The 18,982-nt window shown below is 42.4% G+C and overlaps 1 protein-coding gene across 1 annotated transcript in view; it reads left to right on the forward strand.

Moving 5' to 3' along the window:
- Positions 1 to 18,982, forward strand: part of Cntnap2 (contactin associated protein 2) — a 1,482,107-nt gene that overhangs the window by 1,363,625 nt on the left and 99,500 nt on the right. Inside the window, exon 21 of the mRNA XM_042054579.1 lies at positions 492 to 585. Coding sequence (XP_041910513.1) covers positions 492 to 585 — 94 coding nt within the window. The remainder of the gene's footprint in view (positions 1 to 491; positions 586 to 18,982) is intronic.

The raw sequence follows: 18,982 nt of genomic DNA on the forward strand, positions 1-18,982 counted from the left end.
TTCTAAGAGTTCCAAGCTGGGGAATCGCAAGAGACCGTACTTGTCTTTAGAAGACAGGCCAGAATAAGCTGTCAACACAGGGATGAGTCGTGGTCTGTGCCGCTGTGACTCCACTGTTTGCACCTGCACGTGGGGAACGCGGCCAGAAATACGCATTGCAGCATGGGGTGGGAGCGGGTGCTTCTGAGGGTCAGCATTCCTCTGTCAGCAGATTGCGTCAAAAAGTGGAGTAAACAGTTCAGTGAGAGAATCCTTTCTAAAACGTGACTACAGAGGAATAGCACCATCTAGCTCAGGGGTCAGCACTGGAGATCAAATCCAACAGGTTGATGGCTAGGAAAATGGGGGTGAATCCTAATCCAGCCAGCAAATCACTCAGCTCAAAGGAAGAGGTGGCCTCCATTTCCTCAGGCTGGACATCAGATTCCAGAAACTAGGGTTCAAAGAGTGACGTCGTCATTCTAACGGTGTGTGTCATGCTCTTCCCGCAGCTCGACCATTATCCCTCCGTGAGTTACCATCTGCCCAGCTCCTCTGACACGCTCTTCAATTCTCCCAAGTCGCTCTTCCTTGGAAAAGTTATAGGTAAGTCTTTGGCTCTTCTGGTACGAGTGCAGTGTTAAAAATGCACCTGTCGCAAGTCTTCCGCGGTAGTAAATGTGAATTTGTATTTTTAACTACAGAGCTCTCTCAGTGAGGTCAACCCAGGGCATCCCTGTACCAGTAAAACCTAGGTGGTAGCTGACAGTGGCTCACAGGAGTGCTACAAAATCCTCTTCGGGGTATTGCTCATGCGAAACATGACGTGCGCTGTGATTAGCATGGAGGGCATCGGGTAGGCAGTGCCTGAAATGGAACCAGCATTATATGGTACCTATTATAAAGCAAGGTGCAATTATCAGCTCCCAGATTCACTCTTTAAATTTTTTTTCTTTGGGATTTTTTAAAGGCCTCTGCCTATGCACAACAACTAATTTAACTTCTTCCCTATGAATCACTCCTAAGAAATGTGTCTAACGCCATTTGCAGATTATAAGATTGTGAAGTAGAGGACTCCTCCCTTACATGTGACTGCATTTATAGCCACTCTTGTCCTCCCTTCAATATAAGAAATGGGAGTTATCTAGACGAAAAGGCAGGTGCTATTGCTCGCGAGTATTTTTAGTGTTTTACACGAAGTCCGCAAAATTTCTCTTTTCCTGTGAGAATGTCTGTCATGAAGTAGATGCCAGCGTCAGCGTGAAGCACAGCCCACGTCTCAAGGGGGATAAAAGATCATTTATCCTGAGCCACAAAGGCATGACCATGGATGGCTAGGGAGCACGGCTCAGATTGCCCCAAATAGCATGTCCCAATGTGGAACTGATTACACAAGCTTTTATAGTCACAGGGCATGCCATCAATCAAAGCACTTTTCAGACACATTGCTGAGACATGTTGATGGGTCACAGCAAGGCAGGGAACTTCTGTTGTATGTTTTATCTGATGATGTTCTTAGCTTTGAAGATGGTGAAAGAATTCGGAACTTCTACCTGAGTGTAACCATGTTAGGTGGACAATGGATGGATACCAGGGCTGGAGACGAGAGCATGGCTCTGGATCAGGGTCTCATCAGCCAACCAGCCTTTAAAACATTTGACATAGCTATGGCTTTTTTTTTCTGGGCACTTTGGTGCACAGTGGTAGCGTATAGACTGTCCAGTGGGCACTGGTAAAGCTATTTCACCAGGCCACTTTCCCCACTGTTGCAGTATGCCAATTTGGGAAGCCACAATGTTGTAAGGAGGGTGCTAGTTAGTTCCCGGCCACTTAGCCCTGAAATAATCACACAGAAACTGTATTATTTAAATCACTGCTTGCCCCATTAGCTCTAGCTTCTTATTGGCTCTTACATCTTAATTTAACCAATCTCCATTAATCTGTGTATCACCACAAGGGTGTGGCCTACCAGCAAAGTTTCAGCACGTCTGTCTCCAGCAGTAGTTCCATGGCTTCTCCCAGCATTCTTCCTCCCAGCATTCTCTCTAGTTTTCCCCACCTACCTCTATTCCCTGCACAGGCCCAAGACAGTTTCTTTATTAACTAATGGCATTCACAGCATACAGAGGGGACTCCTGCATCACCACAAGTTTTTCGAAACTGAATTCACTCACAAGGCAGCTAGACATGAGGAAAAGGAGCCTCTGAAGCCATGTGTACCTCCCCAAGATAGGCTTAGGAGTTTTCATAAGATAAGGAACCTGGGTATTCTGAGGCACCAAGGGAGGTGATGAGAGGTAAAGAGGGGTGAAGTGATCAGTATCTTGCATATGCAAGCACTGTCTTTATTGCTCCTCATAGAATATATGTTCTGAAAACAGCCCTGATAGTGTGACCTGTGGGTGGAGTCTGGGGCCCTGTGGTGTCAGAAGGTTGCCTGTCAATCACATATGCAGACCCAAAACACAGGGCCTCAACCAATATGAGCTAGGCAAAGTTCTCTGGAAAATATAACCTAATCTGTCTTTACCGAGGTGACCTACTGTTAATCCCAAAGATGGGAGAAGAAAGACCACCGACCAAAATCATCATGGCCAAATTAATTAAAGCAATCAATTAATTTAAACAAACCTTTTTATTTGTGTGCACAGGCTGCCTCCCCCTAAGGAAGAGTTCAAGAGGTCAGCTTTAGATGTGAGGAACACAGGTTTTTATAGCTCAGGGGTGGGAGGTTTCCAAATGGGAAATTTGACAAGCAAAATAGGCAGGGTTACAGGAACAGAACATAGCAAGGTGGTCAAAACAAAGCAGTCATAGCAAGAGAGTCATGACAACCTTTTGAAACAAAAGTAGGATTGCCAGCTGGTATTACAAGTTTCGAAACAAAGGCATGATAGCAAGGTGCTCATAAGGTAGTCACAGGTGACCATAATAACCTTTTGAAACAATGGCATGGTTGTCATTTCCTGGAACAGGCAGTGCAGAGCTGTTTGTAGTTAAGGTTATAGATGGGGCATAGCCCAATCTTTGAGAAACAGATTTAATCATAAACAGGAATGAGCCTAGTTTGCCTTTACTATAGCATGGTTTTCAAGCCTAAGATGGAGGCAGACTGGTTCATTACTAGCATGCTTGAGACAAGTAGAGACAAGTCAGCAGAGTTTCTCATTTAACTATTTCATTATGAGACTCCTGAAACTGCTGGGTAGACTCGAGAATAAATGGCCAGCGCCGCTGAAATCTTCTTTGGGGTTTTCCTGGGTTCTAAAGAAAGAGCCTTCACTTGAGAGATAAAACATCTCACACTTCTTATTTAAAAGGAAAAAAAAAACTAGTTTCATTATGGAGACTTGGTTACATCAGTCAGAGAGCATTAATTAAAATATGGTTGCAAGGTCACAGCTTGAGAAACTGAACTGAACCTGTAATGAAAGCGATAATGGACATTTATATAGAGCCTCACCTACATAGGCTCTATTTTAAGCACTTCAGCTATATTAACCCCCTTGACTTTCATCACAGTTCCAGGAAGGTGTTGAGATTATTATCTCTCTTCAGAGATGACAAAAGCCAGGTACAAATATGTAAAATAGCTGTCCACTGCCACCTGGATGACAAGTAGCAGAACCAAACTTGGAAAGCAGGCAGGAAGACATGAAGACAGTTCCTGAGGAGTGTCCTGTTGTCTCTGGGACAGGAAACATAGAAATGAAGAGAAGAAAGACAGACAGCAAGAACTGATGGGGGATGGATGCAAGGCGAAGGTAGACCAACCCAAGCATTGAGTTTTCTATAGCGTACCTGAAAGTGGGAAAGACCCTTCTATAGAACCAGGAACACGTCCATCCTGTTGCTCAGTGAGACAGTTAGAACCCACGAAGTGTAGAACCAGTGTAGAACCCATGAAGGAAAGGCTACCTACTCCAGGTCAGTAGAAAGGGCGATTGCTAGCAAAGGTGGAATTGGAACAAAAATGAGAGCTGCAATGTATTGGCTGCCAGGCCTTAGATTTTTGTACAGTGTGTACAAATAACTAAATAGCTACCCTTTAATCCTCTGTGCCCTAAAAATAACATGCTGGCATGGTGTCAAATATAGGTTTAACTACATTGTACTTGTTGGTAGCTTCTAGTAGTTTTCTGCATTTGAAAGATCTTATGAGAAGGCAAATTTTGTGACATATCTAACGTTGTATACGTGAACATGATGAGTAAATGTCACAACAACCCAATGAAACAAGATGTCATTATTATCCGCTCTCACACATGAGACTGAGGGTTAATCATGTGATGTGTGGGAAAACAGCTTTGAAATCATGCTCCCCTGATTGTGCCCTATCTCATTAGAAGTGAGCCCATGAGAAATTGGATCTCATCCTCACTGATCAATGAGATCCCTGTCGATCAAGACAGGAGCAATGCTGAATGAATGATTGTTGAACTAATAATCATGAGAAAAGAATCAGAACGAGTGTCATTGGCACAGCACATGAGGGTGACGTAGTGGGTGGTGACACACAGTAAGGTCAACACAGAGATGATGTCAGTCCTCACCCGGTTTGCAGCTTTGTCCTTTGTTGTGGGTTTTTGCTTGCTTGCTTGCTTGCTTGCTTGCTTGCTTGCTTGCTTGCTTGCTTGCTTGCTTGCTTGCTTGCTTGCTTGCTTTGCTTTGCTTTCCTTTGCTTTAGTCAGAGATCTGACAATAGGGAACTAAAAAGAATGCAGGCCTAAGAATCTGGCAGAGCTAGTTAGACTTGAATGCAGGCCTGCCTGTGAAAAATAATCTTGGTCCTCTTGTGCTAATGCTTCCTGATTTAACCTTTCAGAGTCTCAGTTTCCTCAAATACATCGTGGGAAACTCACACATCTGCTTCCGAGTTGCTAGTTCCCTGAGGATAAAGATTGTGGGCATTAAAAAAAATAATAATTTATCAATAGTACCCAACCAAACATAAAACAAATGCTTAAAGAACATTTGTTGAGTAAATGAACTACCCTTTTACTATTAATCTCGTAATATCTGAGAGAGGGCTTAAAGGACAGACATCAAGACAACATCAGCTTCGAAATGGGAGTGGGAACAAACATGAGAACTTGGTCTGGCTGCCTCAGAAATTTAGCATGGATGCACCTGCAATCCTGAGTCCTTAGCCAGATGTCAGACTCCCGGCTCACAAAGTAGAAAATCCATCAGAACAAGTTGTGTCTACTTCTTATCATTTACTACCTAAATGATGTCCTAGATTTTTATGAGTCTGGTTTTAAGCAGCAAGTTGTCTCTCAGGAGATGTAATTTGGAACCTAAGGGAGATGGAGAGGACACGATGTCTGTTCCCTATTTCCAATAGTTCTATCAACACCCTGAGTAAAGACACTAACACCTTGTTTAATAGCAACACACACTTGAGAGGAATGATCTAATGTTCAGGATGACAAAAACCTTTCAAATGTGCCTTGACAAGGTAGAAAGATGGGATACAAATAATGGCGTGAAACGTGATAGAGATTAAACTATTCCACACTTAGAAAGACAAAAAAAATACATTAAAGGAGATCAGAGGTTTTCAGAGTTCAAGGAAAACCTCAGGTGGCTGGTGTGAGCTCCATTCTTCAGCAACTGATTCTTCAATGAATCTAATACAGAGCCACTAGGGAGATGGTGTCTGCAGTGTCTGGAGTAGATTGTCAGTCTTCTGAGAAGACCAGATAGATACAAACCCATGACCAAAAGGCCCAGGAAGAGTTAATCAGACTGAGTTATGACTGGAGACAAGCTGCTGAATTAGTTGGTCAGGGCTGCTCAACTGGCTGGAGCAGACACAGGGAGTACAAGCTTGAAGGGAGAAATTCCATCTCCACAAGTGGGATGATCTCCTCCTCACAAATGAGAAGATAATGAAGTGTCTATGCTAGAGAGTATTCCAGAAGATGAGAAGTAGAAATTCATCCCCTATACTCAGGAGCTTTTCAGACTAAGTAAAACCAAACTAGATGAAGCCTGCATGCCTTTGAAACTCCACGAAGTCTGGTGGGAACATGCTTCTGTGAAGGAGTGAGCAATGCCGTATCTGTTTGAGAGATGAGATGCTAACTATATTCTGGGCTGCTTGACATCATCTACTGTATGACTATATCACAGGTGTGAATTTCGATTCAGTCCACTGAGCATCGCGTCACTATAAATTCCGTTATTGAACAGACAGTCAATGTGCTCAGGGTGGCAGTATTTATTTTCATTCTAGAGAGTGATTAGCCTTTTTTATTAATTTTTCATGCGAACTCTTTGTGCCATTGTTGTGACTCAGGCTCATATAGAATCACAATGAAGTGGGTCTATTCATCATAAAAGGACAATGTGGCCTCTCTGCTTGCATCCAAAGGCCACACTTGGGGAGAAACCAACTACTCACACTGAGTAACTTTTGCTTTACTGACCATTACTGCTTCTCAGAAGCAGGAACTGGGGTAGAGTAGTAAAAATCCAAGGTGACCTTCTAAACTGAGTTTTATATAGTTTGTAAGTCATACTGGTCCCAGATTCTAACATTTGCCTAACTACTTTACTGTCCAAAGCCACTCTGATAGGAAATGTGTCTCCTGGTAACCATTGTGTGAGCTCCATTGCAATCCATATTCCAAATGTGACAATCCCTGGCAATAAGAAATCCTCATATTCTCGGGCTTCCCACTCCTTCCAGAACTTTGGCAATACTTCACATAGCAGAAAATAACATATTTAATTTTTCAACCATTGATCAAAGCTGTGGTAGACATTACACAGCTCACTGAAAATTTCTGGCCAAGGGATTATGAACTGAAAAAGTATGTACCACTTCCGAGATAGAACATTTCATTGCAGATCCAAGGCCCCCTAAAGCTTCCTGTTCCCTTATCACTCTGGCAAGGTGACTAATAAACCTCAAACAGTGGTTGTTCTATACATCCAGGTCCTATGACCACAATGAAAAGAGAACCCCATTTATTCATGACGAATATATGGCATGGAAAAAAAAACCTTGTTTTGTAAGCCATGATGACTACAGGACTTTTTTTTTAAAACTATGGTACAGCCTAACCTGCCCTGATTGGCACATAAAGATTGCCATAAAGAAGAGACCTTGTTTCCTTATACTTGGACTTCAGGTCTTAACATTCCATTTGCCAACTATGTGACAAAAGCAAGCTATTTCTGCTTCTCATCTGGTTGTCTGTTTCCTCTATGTAAACTAACAACAGTCATGCCCTAACTTCAAAAAAATAACATTTAGCAGGCAACATAGTATGTGCCCCATATTATGTCTGTAATACATAACAGTTATTTCTAATCCTTTGAAAGTAAACAAATATATATGCATCATATCTAGTGTGGGGCATTGTGTAAGTAACTGGAGATTTCAGTAGTGTCCAACTCTCCCAGTTTCTGTCTTTGGAAGACTCAGATTTTAGCTGGAAGAGAAGGAAAGGAGAGGCAATTAGAGGGGCAAGTGGCAAGACTGGGAGAAAACGGTCTAGGTGTTTCAGAGCCGTCTAGTCAGAGATTGAGAGACTCAGCACCATGCTATTATGAAATCTAAGAGTCAAGAATGCAGTGCAAAGCACTGGGTGGGGGAGCATTCTTACTGACTGTGCTCCACAGTCAAGGTGGCAACAAGACTAAGTGAATTCTTATATCTTGGATCACAAGAATGTGTGTATATGTTAGTTATGTAAAAGTGACATTATTTAGGCTAGAATGCATGAGGCATATTGACAGCTAGTATAAGAGCATTGGGAATGTTCCTGGTGTCTGGAGCCATTTGCAAAGCCCCATGTACCATTCTAGCAATTTGATCTGAGTAGGTTGGAGAAGGGAAAACTGCCCTAAAGAACTCTGAGGCAGTAATGGAACTTCTGATAGCAGATAACATCAGTAGCCATTTATAAATAATCACTCAGAGACTTAATATTAATTTTAAATGTTTGGCCAATGGCTCAGGCTTATTACTAGCTAGCTCTTATATCTAAATTAACTGATTTCTGTAGGTGGAGACTGCTTGTTCATTTCCCAGCCACCCAGATCCAAATAATAACACAGAAACTATATTAATAACAATACTGTTTGGCCATTAGCTTATGCATATTTCTAGTTAACTCTTACATCTTAAATTAATCTATTTCTTTTAATTTATGAATCACCACAAGGTTGTGGCCTACCAACAAGGTTCTTACTGGTGACTGGTATCTTTCTCCCTCAGCAGTTACATGGTGTCTCTTTGACTCTGCCTACTTTTTCCCATCTCTGGATTTCCCACCTGGCTTTATTCTGCCCTGCCATAGTCCTAAAGCAGATTCTTTATTAATCAATGGTAATAAAATATATTCACAGCATAAGAGGGGAATCCTACATCACATTTCAATTAATCTGTATATTGCCACAGGGCTGTGGCATTACCTCATTTTCTTCCTTGGCGACCAGCTGGCATCCTGTAGACTCCACCTTCTTCTCCTTATTTCTTTGGATTTCCTGCCTGGATCTAAGGCCAAAAGAGCCTTATTTATCAACCAGTGAGAACAACACATTTTCACAGCATACAGAAGGACATCCCACATTACTTCCTGGGTTCCCTCAGGAGGAACCTTGAGAATTAGGATAGACTATACAAGAAGCCAATATTGGAGATGAATCTACAGAACTCGAATAGGTAAGTGAAGAAATGATCCAGAGAGAGAAAGAACATTGCCATACCAAGTTCTTACCATTGTGGGCAACAGGGACATGGTCCCAGAACGAACCCTGGGGAAAGGTGCATAGCATGTCCTTATGGATCTCTGCTGAGATACCAGGAAGTCTCAGTCAAGGCACCTCCTTCCTCCTCAGGATAGAGTACTCTTTCCAGGGAAGGAGTGCTACACCCTTACCTTCCTTTCAACATGTTCCCAAAGCTGAAGAGCATGCAGAAGAATACTGGTCCATGTTCTCTGGAGCCAAAGGGGAATGCAGCATCCTTACAACATCTGCTACTTCCATGCACAAAATGACTGTTCAAGGAAGTGCGGTGTTTTTATATGCCTGTGATGAACTGATCCTCCAGGATCACAAGGACTACCGGCTATGCATCTGGCTTAATTTGACTCTTCATCACTTAAATATACCTTTCTGCCTGAGCTGTTCTTTCTCAAACACAAATGCTCATTCTCTCTATTGGCACGCTTCATTTGCTCCATCCCTTTCTTGTATCTGTTTTCCTTCCTTTCTTTCTTTTCTCTTTATGATAGAATTCCATGTAGCTCAGGCTTACCTCAAGCTCCCTATGTATTCAAGGATGACCCTGAACTTCTGATCCTCCTGCCCTCACTTCCTGAGTAATAGGACTACATGCATGTACTAAAATATTCAGTATATGTGGTGCTGGAGATCAAACCCAGGGCTTCATCCATGCTAGGAAAGTACTATACAGATTGAGCAACACACACACACACACACACACACACACACACACACTTTTTTTTCTATAGAAGGATGGCCAGGCATATAAAGAACCAAAGAGAGAAGGCAACAACATATAGCCCATATATTTACACAATGTAAGAATAGGGAAGGAGTTGAATTTATACCAGCCCTTGAGTTTGCACAACCTAGCAGCGGCTGGCCAGCAGCCTACCATTCTATATCTTCTATTGTCACTACATGCTCTTCTAGTCTTGGGGGTTAAACCCTAAGGTAGTTTAACTATGGGTCCCACAGGGCATCTGCCCTCATTCCTGTCATTACTACTGTCTCCTCATCTCCCATTTGGGACAAATCCATGAGTCTCTGTCATATCCTCCATGTTCCCCATAATAACCTGTCAATACCCACAGGGCAGGCCCATGGTAGATTTGGTGGTTTCTACCACAGGATCCATGTCTCTTGAACAAAAGTTGAAAATCTTGCTGCTACTTTTGTCTTCTCATATAGTTGGGCAGGCCCCTGTTGTATAGATCCCCCTACACAGTCTATCCCCAAAACCCTAGGATGTGGAGTAATGTAAAAGCCCTTCCCCTGAGTCTTTCTCACTTTCTACATTTCTCTGGCTGAAGTTCACTCTCATCTACTCTGCACCTCATTCTTTGCTCATGACCTCTTGGCCTTTACACTGGAACAATCTTTGCTTGTACTTTCTATACAAGCTGGCCGACTTACAAAAGCTTAATGGTTTCAAATATCAGCTCCATGTTTTCTGCTAACCTGGTGTCAGCTGAGGATGGAGTAGCTCTGCCTTGACTCTTTACTTCTCATCCTGGGACTAGAACTATCACAAGCACATCTATCCCAAGGTGCTGGAAGGCCCAAGACTGCAAACCCACTCCTTCAAGCAGTTTTCAACCCTTTGATTTTTGTCCCACGCACTAATATCCATGGGCTCTGCTTCTTCCACGAGAGGGTTAGCAAGACCACAGAGCAAAGGACACAGGGAGCGGTGAGGAACCAGGGCCACCCATGTGGACCCAAAGTTCATCATTGTCATCTAATCATCCTGCCGCTAAGCGATACCTTGTGCCATCTCCTTGTTAAGTAGGAATGTGTGCTGTCTCTGAATCTCTCTGTGGCATGGTTTCTCCGAGCACTGCAAGCTGTGAATAAAGACACATGGGAACATAATTTATTTGCTCAAAAGTGTTCTGGGTGCTTATTGTTCTGTGTTGCCTAGACAATAGATAGTAGCCATACTTACGGTTGGAATGAGTATGCTTAAGAAAGCTGAAGGAAGGGGACAAATAGCAAGAGAAGGAGAGGAGGGGATTCAAAACATCTGGCAGAAATCAATTGAGGAAGCCAAGGCAGGCACCTAGATTTCTCACTAAGCTTTCTCTCCATGGAGGAGCTTCCATGGCTGAACTTCTGGCCTCTCCTTCCTATTGCAGCCATTTTTATATCACGAGGCAAACAATAGTAGTGACCTTTGCTGGAAATGGTTCACTTTATAGGTGTTCTCGGGGCCATGGTGCATTTACTCTTGAACTCTTTTGCTGTTTTCTTCTTGTCACAGGACTGGTGTAGGGGCCACCTATCCCAAGACAAAGCAGGATAATTTGAAACAAACAAGCTTGGGTCTGAAATGGGGTGGGAGAAAAACCCTACCTCCCAATCCAGCCTCTGAGCAAGCTCAGAAAGCCCGTGACAGTTTTAGTGATACACTGTACATTACATTTATGGGTGCCAGGTGATGGGCAGGCGATGAATAAATTATGAAAGCCTCTGTCTTTAAGCTGTGTGTTTTCTCATGAGTGTAGACAAAGAATGAGGAGAGAATTGTGGAATGGAAGTGTTAGCTAGCTGTAAGTGCTAAGAAGAAAGAAAATAAGGAGGGTGGTAACAGAGAGAGAGAGGGCATGCACAAAGATGGCCAGAAAAGCCCTCTTTGAGGCAGTAAAGTTCAAGAAGTGTCCTGAGTGAAGTGGGAGAGACAGAGTTGAGATCTGTGGCCTTACATGAAAACTGAGGGCAATTGAAAATCTATATGAGGCGAGGGTAAGTCTGGCTTGTCCAAGGGTGAAGGAAAACCCGAGATCAATGGGCAAAGTGGGAGGAAACGGAAGAGTGGGAGAGTCAGAAGCCAGATTGTCCCGATGTAGACCAAGTAGAAGGTCTGAGCACGTGTGCAGTATGATCTGATTTATGTATTAGAAAGGGCATGCCAACTGCCTGTGCCATTTTAACTAGAGAAGGGTCGGGCAGGCAGAAGGCCAAGATGAATACAGAAACCGGTCACATGGCAGGAGCTGAGTTCAGATAAGAGAGGATGGAGTTTGAACTACAGGAGGTGTAGTGGTGGTGATGGAGGCATCCTTAAGGGCCCTTTATCCATGGGAGAGCACCCAGCAGGTGTCTTCGGGGTGAGTGCCTGAGACACTAACACAGATAAGGGACAAAAAGAAGCATCCAGAAGAGAAAGCCAGAGTTGCCACTGCTCACAGCTCTGTTTCCTGCCTCGGCCCATGCAGACTGCGAAATACACAGGGATCAGCCATTGTTACAGCTGATGACTCTGTTCTTCTTTTCAAATTGTTATTGCAGAGAAAGACTAATATATTTCTTCAAATGGAGATAGAGAGAATGTGGCAGCGGAATTGCCTGCTACTCCATTCAGAGTGAGACTCTGATGGGGACTCACTTCTGGTAATTCATCTCCACCTCCGAAACCAGGGAGGCAGCATATTGATAGATGAACACTTGGCGAACAGCTAATTGAAATTTCGGGTCAGCTGCCTTTGGGTTTTATCATAATGACAGAGGCGGCAGTTAAACACTGAGGGGAAATATGTTTTAAGTGATAAGCAAGGAATACCATTAAAGTGGGTGAGGGGAAATTAGGAAATTATGAGAATTAAGAAATTATGAAAAATGTGAGGAAATAAAGAAAAAATGATGCACTCTTCATGTCTTGCTGGGGTTGAAGGAAATCTTTGGTTTAGAAGAATATCCCCAGTGCTTTATCTTGAAGGTTGACTGCTCATTTTTTTTACTTGCATTAATTTCCACTCTTACACATTTATTCTTTATTATGATTATACTTCATTATGACTACCTCCTAGAATTATAAGAGACCCAGAGACATAGTTGATGGGCATGTTACTGTCTTACAGCTGAGGAAAACAAGGGCCCCTAACTTTGAACTACTTGACCACGTTTGTGTACCCAGTGTCTCAATATTGTTGCCAACATAACACTCTATTGTAATAAGTTTTGCTTTTCACCCAGATGTAGCTTTAACAAGTAAAAATAATACTTAGAGTATCAGGGCCTAACAGACATTGTGCCAGAAGTCCACCTGTCACATTTGCTGAGGGTGCGTAAGCAGGCTTTTCTGTACCCGAGTTCCAGTTTCTTAACTGTGAATGTAATCACACCACTATCCTAGCTTTGTCGTGAAGATGGAACCTGGCATTGGATGTGGCAGGTTTGGAGTGGGGCCAGGCCCATAGCAAATATCGAGCACCCCCTGGGCTGTATTGCAGCTTGAAAGATCTGGGTCCCCTGATACCTGATGAAGTCAGTAACCCGGGAGTCAGTGTGATGGGAGAAGAAAAAGCTTTTATGGCAACAAGCCAGCAGGTTGAAAACAAAGGGGTTTCACACAAACTCCGTCTTGTCAGGAGTCACAGAAACAATTGCTTAGATGGCGTTTCACAGGGTCTAATTTTAGTTATAGCCAGGTAGATACTAGAATGGTCATTAATTCTTTCAGTACTCAGTTGCCTTGATGGGATTTTGAGGTTGGTGGCAAGCCATGGGGCATGCCAGGAGTTCCTGGGTCCTGCAGACGTAAAGAGTGATAACTGGTATGAAGGTTGCACGGCTGATGGTGGGCTTCATTTTCCTTTGTTCTTCCCCAGCAAAGCTGGTTCTATATGTTGTGTGGAGCGTCCGGCACAGGGGAGTGAGGCCAAAGGGAGCAGTGAGAAACTGGCTTACTGTTGCGGACTGAACTAGCCCCTGCGTGATCCTCACGACCAGCAGGGAACCTTAACTTTCATAACTAAAGGCAGTTCTGACCCCAGGACTGGCCGCTCACATCAACAAGTGACCAGTAGAAAAAGTAGGAAACTTTTGATTAAGAACACATTGATACTATTATCTCTCCCCCCTTGCTTTTCAAATTTGAAGTTTTGTTTTACTAACAAAGGCATACAAATAAATCATTTAGTCTTGAAGCAATTCTATTTTAATGACAGACATCAATAGCAGGGCAATCGCCGCTGTCCCAGCTCCTCAGCCCACCCGCCTTTGACACAGGGAACATACTTGACTACTCAATTATTTTGAAATAAATAAGCATTTTGAAACCAAAATTTCACATATTGCACCTCCCAAAAATGTTCCAGAACATGGAAAATGTTGGCATATTTTTATATTCATGAAGTTGGCCATTATTATTCAGGATTTCTTATTTGTGAGTTAGCCTGCACAGTAAAAGTTCTTGGTAAACTAGGAGCAGTACCTGTGGTGCCTTTGCAATGCAGAAAGTGTCATCGGTGTGTACATCCCCCCCGAGGTCACAGGCCATGCTTGGCCCTGTTTCATTTCTGATACAGTAAACTGTCATTTTTATGATTGGCACAAGGTCACGCTTTTTGCATTTTTGTTCTTTTTTTTAATGGTGACTTTGCCGTTCAAAATGTCCCTAAGTGGAGTATTAAAATGCTGTCTCCTGTTCCCGAGCACAAGGAGGCCGTGACATGTTAAAGAAGATATATATATATATATATATATATATATATATATATATATTTAGCTAAGCTTTATTCCACCATGAATTAGAGTGCTGTTGGCTGTGAACTCAATGTCAGTAAGTCAGTCAGTAACACAGGTTAAAACGGATGCTACGAGACAGAAGCAAACACAAAGCAGATCTCTCGGACAATTACTTGATGAATCACTATAACTAGGCTCTTCCGGAAACCTAATTTTATATTTCCTTTAAGAACAGTATCCAACGGTCCCAATTCTGTCTTGGCATGACTATACAGAACATAAGAAGTGTGTATCCCAGGGGCTGGCGGCATTGTTTCTAACTGCTGTCACCTACATGTGATGACACATTACATGATGTAGTTTCAATTTAGGATGCCCACCCATAGCTAGTCTTCCATATGATACCATGGAGGTAAAAGGAGGAGCTGTTGTTTCCATATTAAGTAGAGTGATACATCCAGCCAGTATCCCCAGGGAGAGAGCCTGACCTCTGACCTTGTCACTTCACATTGTCCCCTAGAACACAAACTGGAGCCTTCACTTGCTCTTCTACATCTTAGGGTCCAGAGAAGGAACATGGCGTATTTGGGGAACTGACTCCATAAGGAGCCTTTGCATAATGCTCCTGATGGCCTAGAATTTAGACCTGGGGACCCTCAGAGGTAACGAAGTAGAGCAATCAGAATTCAAATCAGCCTTCGTGGGAATGGTCCTCCTTGAAGTTCTGCAGCAAAGCAGAGGAAGGGAGAAGAATCAGATTCTGACAGTCAAGGTTGATGCCGGGGATGTCCCTCAACAGAGTCATAGCCATCCATGTCTGAAAGGACCCCGCTGGCTTTTCTACAATAGGTCAAAGGAAGAATAGCGCAGGCTTAAAGTAAATGTTTGTTAATAGGTGTTATCCAGCTCTTAAAACCTCGTACTATATGAATAATCTTGCCATTCTTTGTATGAAAAAAAAAAGTAGCATTTGTAGCAAGTATTTGTATGACCATTAGATTCTGAATATGACACCTCTGAGCTCCAGAAATAAGATAGACTCCAGGATCTAAGGAAGATTGTTTTTCTGCTTTGACATGTAGCCATTTAAAAAACTCAAGGAATGCTGCCGCCCCAAATGGGTAGGCCTTCCCATCTTAATTAACATAATCAAGACAATCTCACATGGACACGCCCACAAGCCAACCTCTGCCCAGTGATTCTAGATTGTGTCGAGCAGACAATTGAAGCTAACTGCCATATCCCCCACTGGACGTGTGAGCCAAGAGACTGGCAGAGCGTAAAGTAACAGGTGCTGAGCTACGAGACGAGGAAATGACGGAGCCAGGCTAGGTCTTTCCATGCTTGCGCGTGTGTATTGTTTGTTGGCTTCTGAAAGATGAAAGACCTTGGAAGCATAAACAGAGCCACTTGGAAGCATAAACAGAGCCATGACAGTTTTTAATAGCAGTCTTCTCTCTCCCTTCCTTCCACCTTTCCCTGTTGATGGCTGTGTCTTCCATCATCTTCAGTGACTAGAAGGCTCCAGGCTATGTGGAACCCTGGCAGGGTGCAGCCAGGACTCTGCACACTGGAATACCTGACTTTACAATACTAACTATTTCAGAAATAAGAAGTAGGGAGGAAAGAGATGTCACATAATGACAGGCTCAGCACCTAAGCATAAGCTGAGTTGTGTGTGCCTCGTTAGTACTTTTTAAAATGTCCTAAGTGTTATGGATGTTTCTTGACACTGATCATATGAATCAATCTATAAAATATATGATATTTTATTTACTTGAAAATTTAATTCATTATATTGATTAATTAAAAGTAACTGATATCCAATTAATAAAAAAATCAACCCAACTTTGCAAATGATTTACTATCATGTGGCTTAGTAGTTTGAATTATTAATTTTTAAGATATTAATTAACTGGCTTTATAGTTTTGAGGTATTTCAGTTTTCAGAAAAAAAATTAAGTAGAAAATGCAAAAGTTCCCATTTGCCTACCCCCGGAGCCCAAGGCATATATAGTTTGTCTGTTAGTGATATCTTACCATGTCATAGTTAATGTTGGCATTTAGCGTTTACTTCACATAGTGCATTTTGTATATTTTTAAACACGTTGCTTATTTACTTATTTGGTGTGTGTGTGTGTGTGCGCGCGCATACCACTGCTCCTGCGTGGAGGTCAGAAGACAATTTTCAGGAATTTATTCTCTCCTTCTACCATATAGGTCCTGGGATATAGGAACTCAGGACATCAGATGAGGTGGCAAATGCCTTTACCCTCTGAGCCATCCTGCCAGCCCTTGTCTAATTCACAATGTTGCTCATTCTGTGAGTTTGAACAAATGTCAAGTGACAGATATCCACAAAACTACCTACAAACCCTCCATGTCCTGCACAGTCATCTCTCCTTCTCATTCCCCTGGCCAGGAGCCATCCCTTTCCTATCTCTGTGTGAAAGACCTCCGGACTGGGGAGACTCTCACTCAAGTCTCGGGATAACATGACCCCCCAGGAACTCACGAGAAACCGTCCTTGCTGCAATCACATGGGGTTTATTGACAGGACAGGAACCAGTGCACTGGGACCAAAACTCATTTCCCACACAGGGGTAGAGAGTTCAACCCCGAGTAGCTGGGAGAAGGGGTATTTAAGGGAAGAAACCATAAAATTCCGAAAATACCAGTGATAATCACAAGGGGGTATCTCCCAGTTTCTCAAGATTATTCTCAAGATTATAATCTAACTTTATCTTCAGCTAGTTCCTGAAACAGAGTCACTAAACGGACTAATCTAGATTTTTGATTCTTCTCTCCCTGCTTAGATTTTTGGCTCTATTTTTTCTGCTAGACTTTTGGCTCTGTTTTTCTTTCTAGAGGGGTCTGGATTTATCTGGGTCTTTCACTTGGTATTGACCTTTCCGGGACCTTATGTAGCTGGGCTCAGTGTGCAGCCTTTCCAATCTGGTTGCTTGCATCAGTAGCATGTGTTTGAGTCTCCATCTGCCTTATCATGGGTTAATCGAGCTCATTTCTCTTTATTGCTAAGTAATATTCCAACCATATTTTCTGAGAAGAAAATAAAAACATAAAGAAGCTAAGTTTGAAGAGCCATTCTTGAGAAAAGGGTAAAAATCAATAATAAAAACCACTGTCCACTCCTCTTGGACCTGCGCATGCAGCTCTTTGGTTAACCAAAGGTGCCTGGTACCCCTGCATCTGTAGCCACTCTTTCCAGGCTTGTTTATAGTCACTGTAACTCCAAAGCTGCTACTTTTAACAAATATTCACATATCCTCTGAGCAATAATGTAGTTGTCTTGGAATAAATTATGGGGAAGAAACCACACCAGTAAGTCACTTGTTTTTGCACATTCTGTGAGGGCATCATTGTGGCACCTTAGAATTCTACTAGAAAGTCTCTATAGCCCCTTTTCCGGGTCATCTGAGGTAGCTACAAAACCTTCCCTAAAGGCTTTTAAGGTTTCCAGAAGTAACTCATAGCCACAATTCAATTAAACTTAGCAAATATTTCATACATAGTCACTATATGCTTGAGGTTGACTGTTATTTTTATTTTCTATAAGGTTAAGAATTACAGCTATTCCTAAAGCTAACATGCACTTTGTTCTTTTTAGTATCTTTTTGAAGAATTCTACAACAATATGATGTAGAGGATTTTGAGCCAAGAATGATCCAAGTTTACAGGCAGCCAAATATGTGTACGCTGCTGTAATGTCATATGTGATTGATTATGAGGATTAAACTTAACAGAGGAATTAATACATGAATACAATTGACAATCATAACAACCAATGCCAGTTGTAAAATTGATTCTTTCAACTAAAAATACATATGGTAGGGGCACACAAGCAGTAACATCAGTACTTCTAAACAAGGTAAATTTATAAGTACAAGCGTGATGTGGGAGAGTCTTCTGTTTGTGTTGATTTTATTCATTAATAAAGAAACTGCCTTGGCCCATTTAATAGGCCCTCCCTTAGGTGGATGGAGTAGACAGAACAGGAAGAAGGAAGTGAGGTAGATGGCTCAGACAGATGCCACGCCTCTCCTAAGTGAGACAGATGCCATGCCTCTCCTCTCTGAGCCAGACGCAATGAAGCTCCGGCCCAAGATGGACGTACTCTAGAATCTTCCTGGTAAGGCACCACTTCGTGGTGCTACACAGATTATTAGATATGGGTTAATCAAGATGTGAGTAAGAGGCTGAAACTAATGGGCCAGGCAGTGTTTAAATGAATGCAGTTTGTGTGTTGTTATTTCGGGTGTAAAGCTAGCCGTGTGGGATCCGGGTGGGATGAAAAGCAGGCCTGCCCGCCGCTCATCACTACACAAGCGGATACTGCTGTTCCAATAAATGAGTCATTAAAAAGCTGAACAAGTCTTAAGGCAGCCACAATCTTTCAAATATGTGTCAGAATTGCAGTAGGGGCTGTGAGTAAGGCAATGCGATTATCACTGATTCCTCCATCTCCCCATGTTGTTTCATTCTCGGCTCGATTCATCCTGGTACCATTAAGCAAATCACAAGTGGTAATATTCCATTCAGAACAAGTGTTAATAAATTGACTGTATGGGCCCCAACTGATCCATTTATTTTGAATTGTTTTGCCAACTTTGTCCAAACAAGTTTTTCAAATAAATGGCTAATATTTTAAGCTATCATATGTAAAATCTGGACATATAGGATATGGTAATTTGTCATTTTTAATGATATTGTCCCAGGTCTGATTAATGAACCATGCTGAAAGTCTTTGAAGACAAGCACAAGATCTGCC

This window comes from Arvicola amphibius, chromosome 2, assembly GCF_903992535.2.
Source record: "Arvicola amphibius chromosome 2, mArvAmp1.2, whole genome shotgun sequence".
NCBI lineage: Eukaryota > Metazoa > Chordata > Mammalia > Rodentia > Cricetidae > Arvicola > Arvicola amphibius.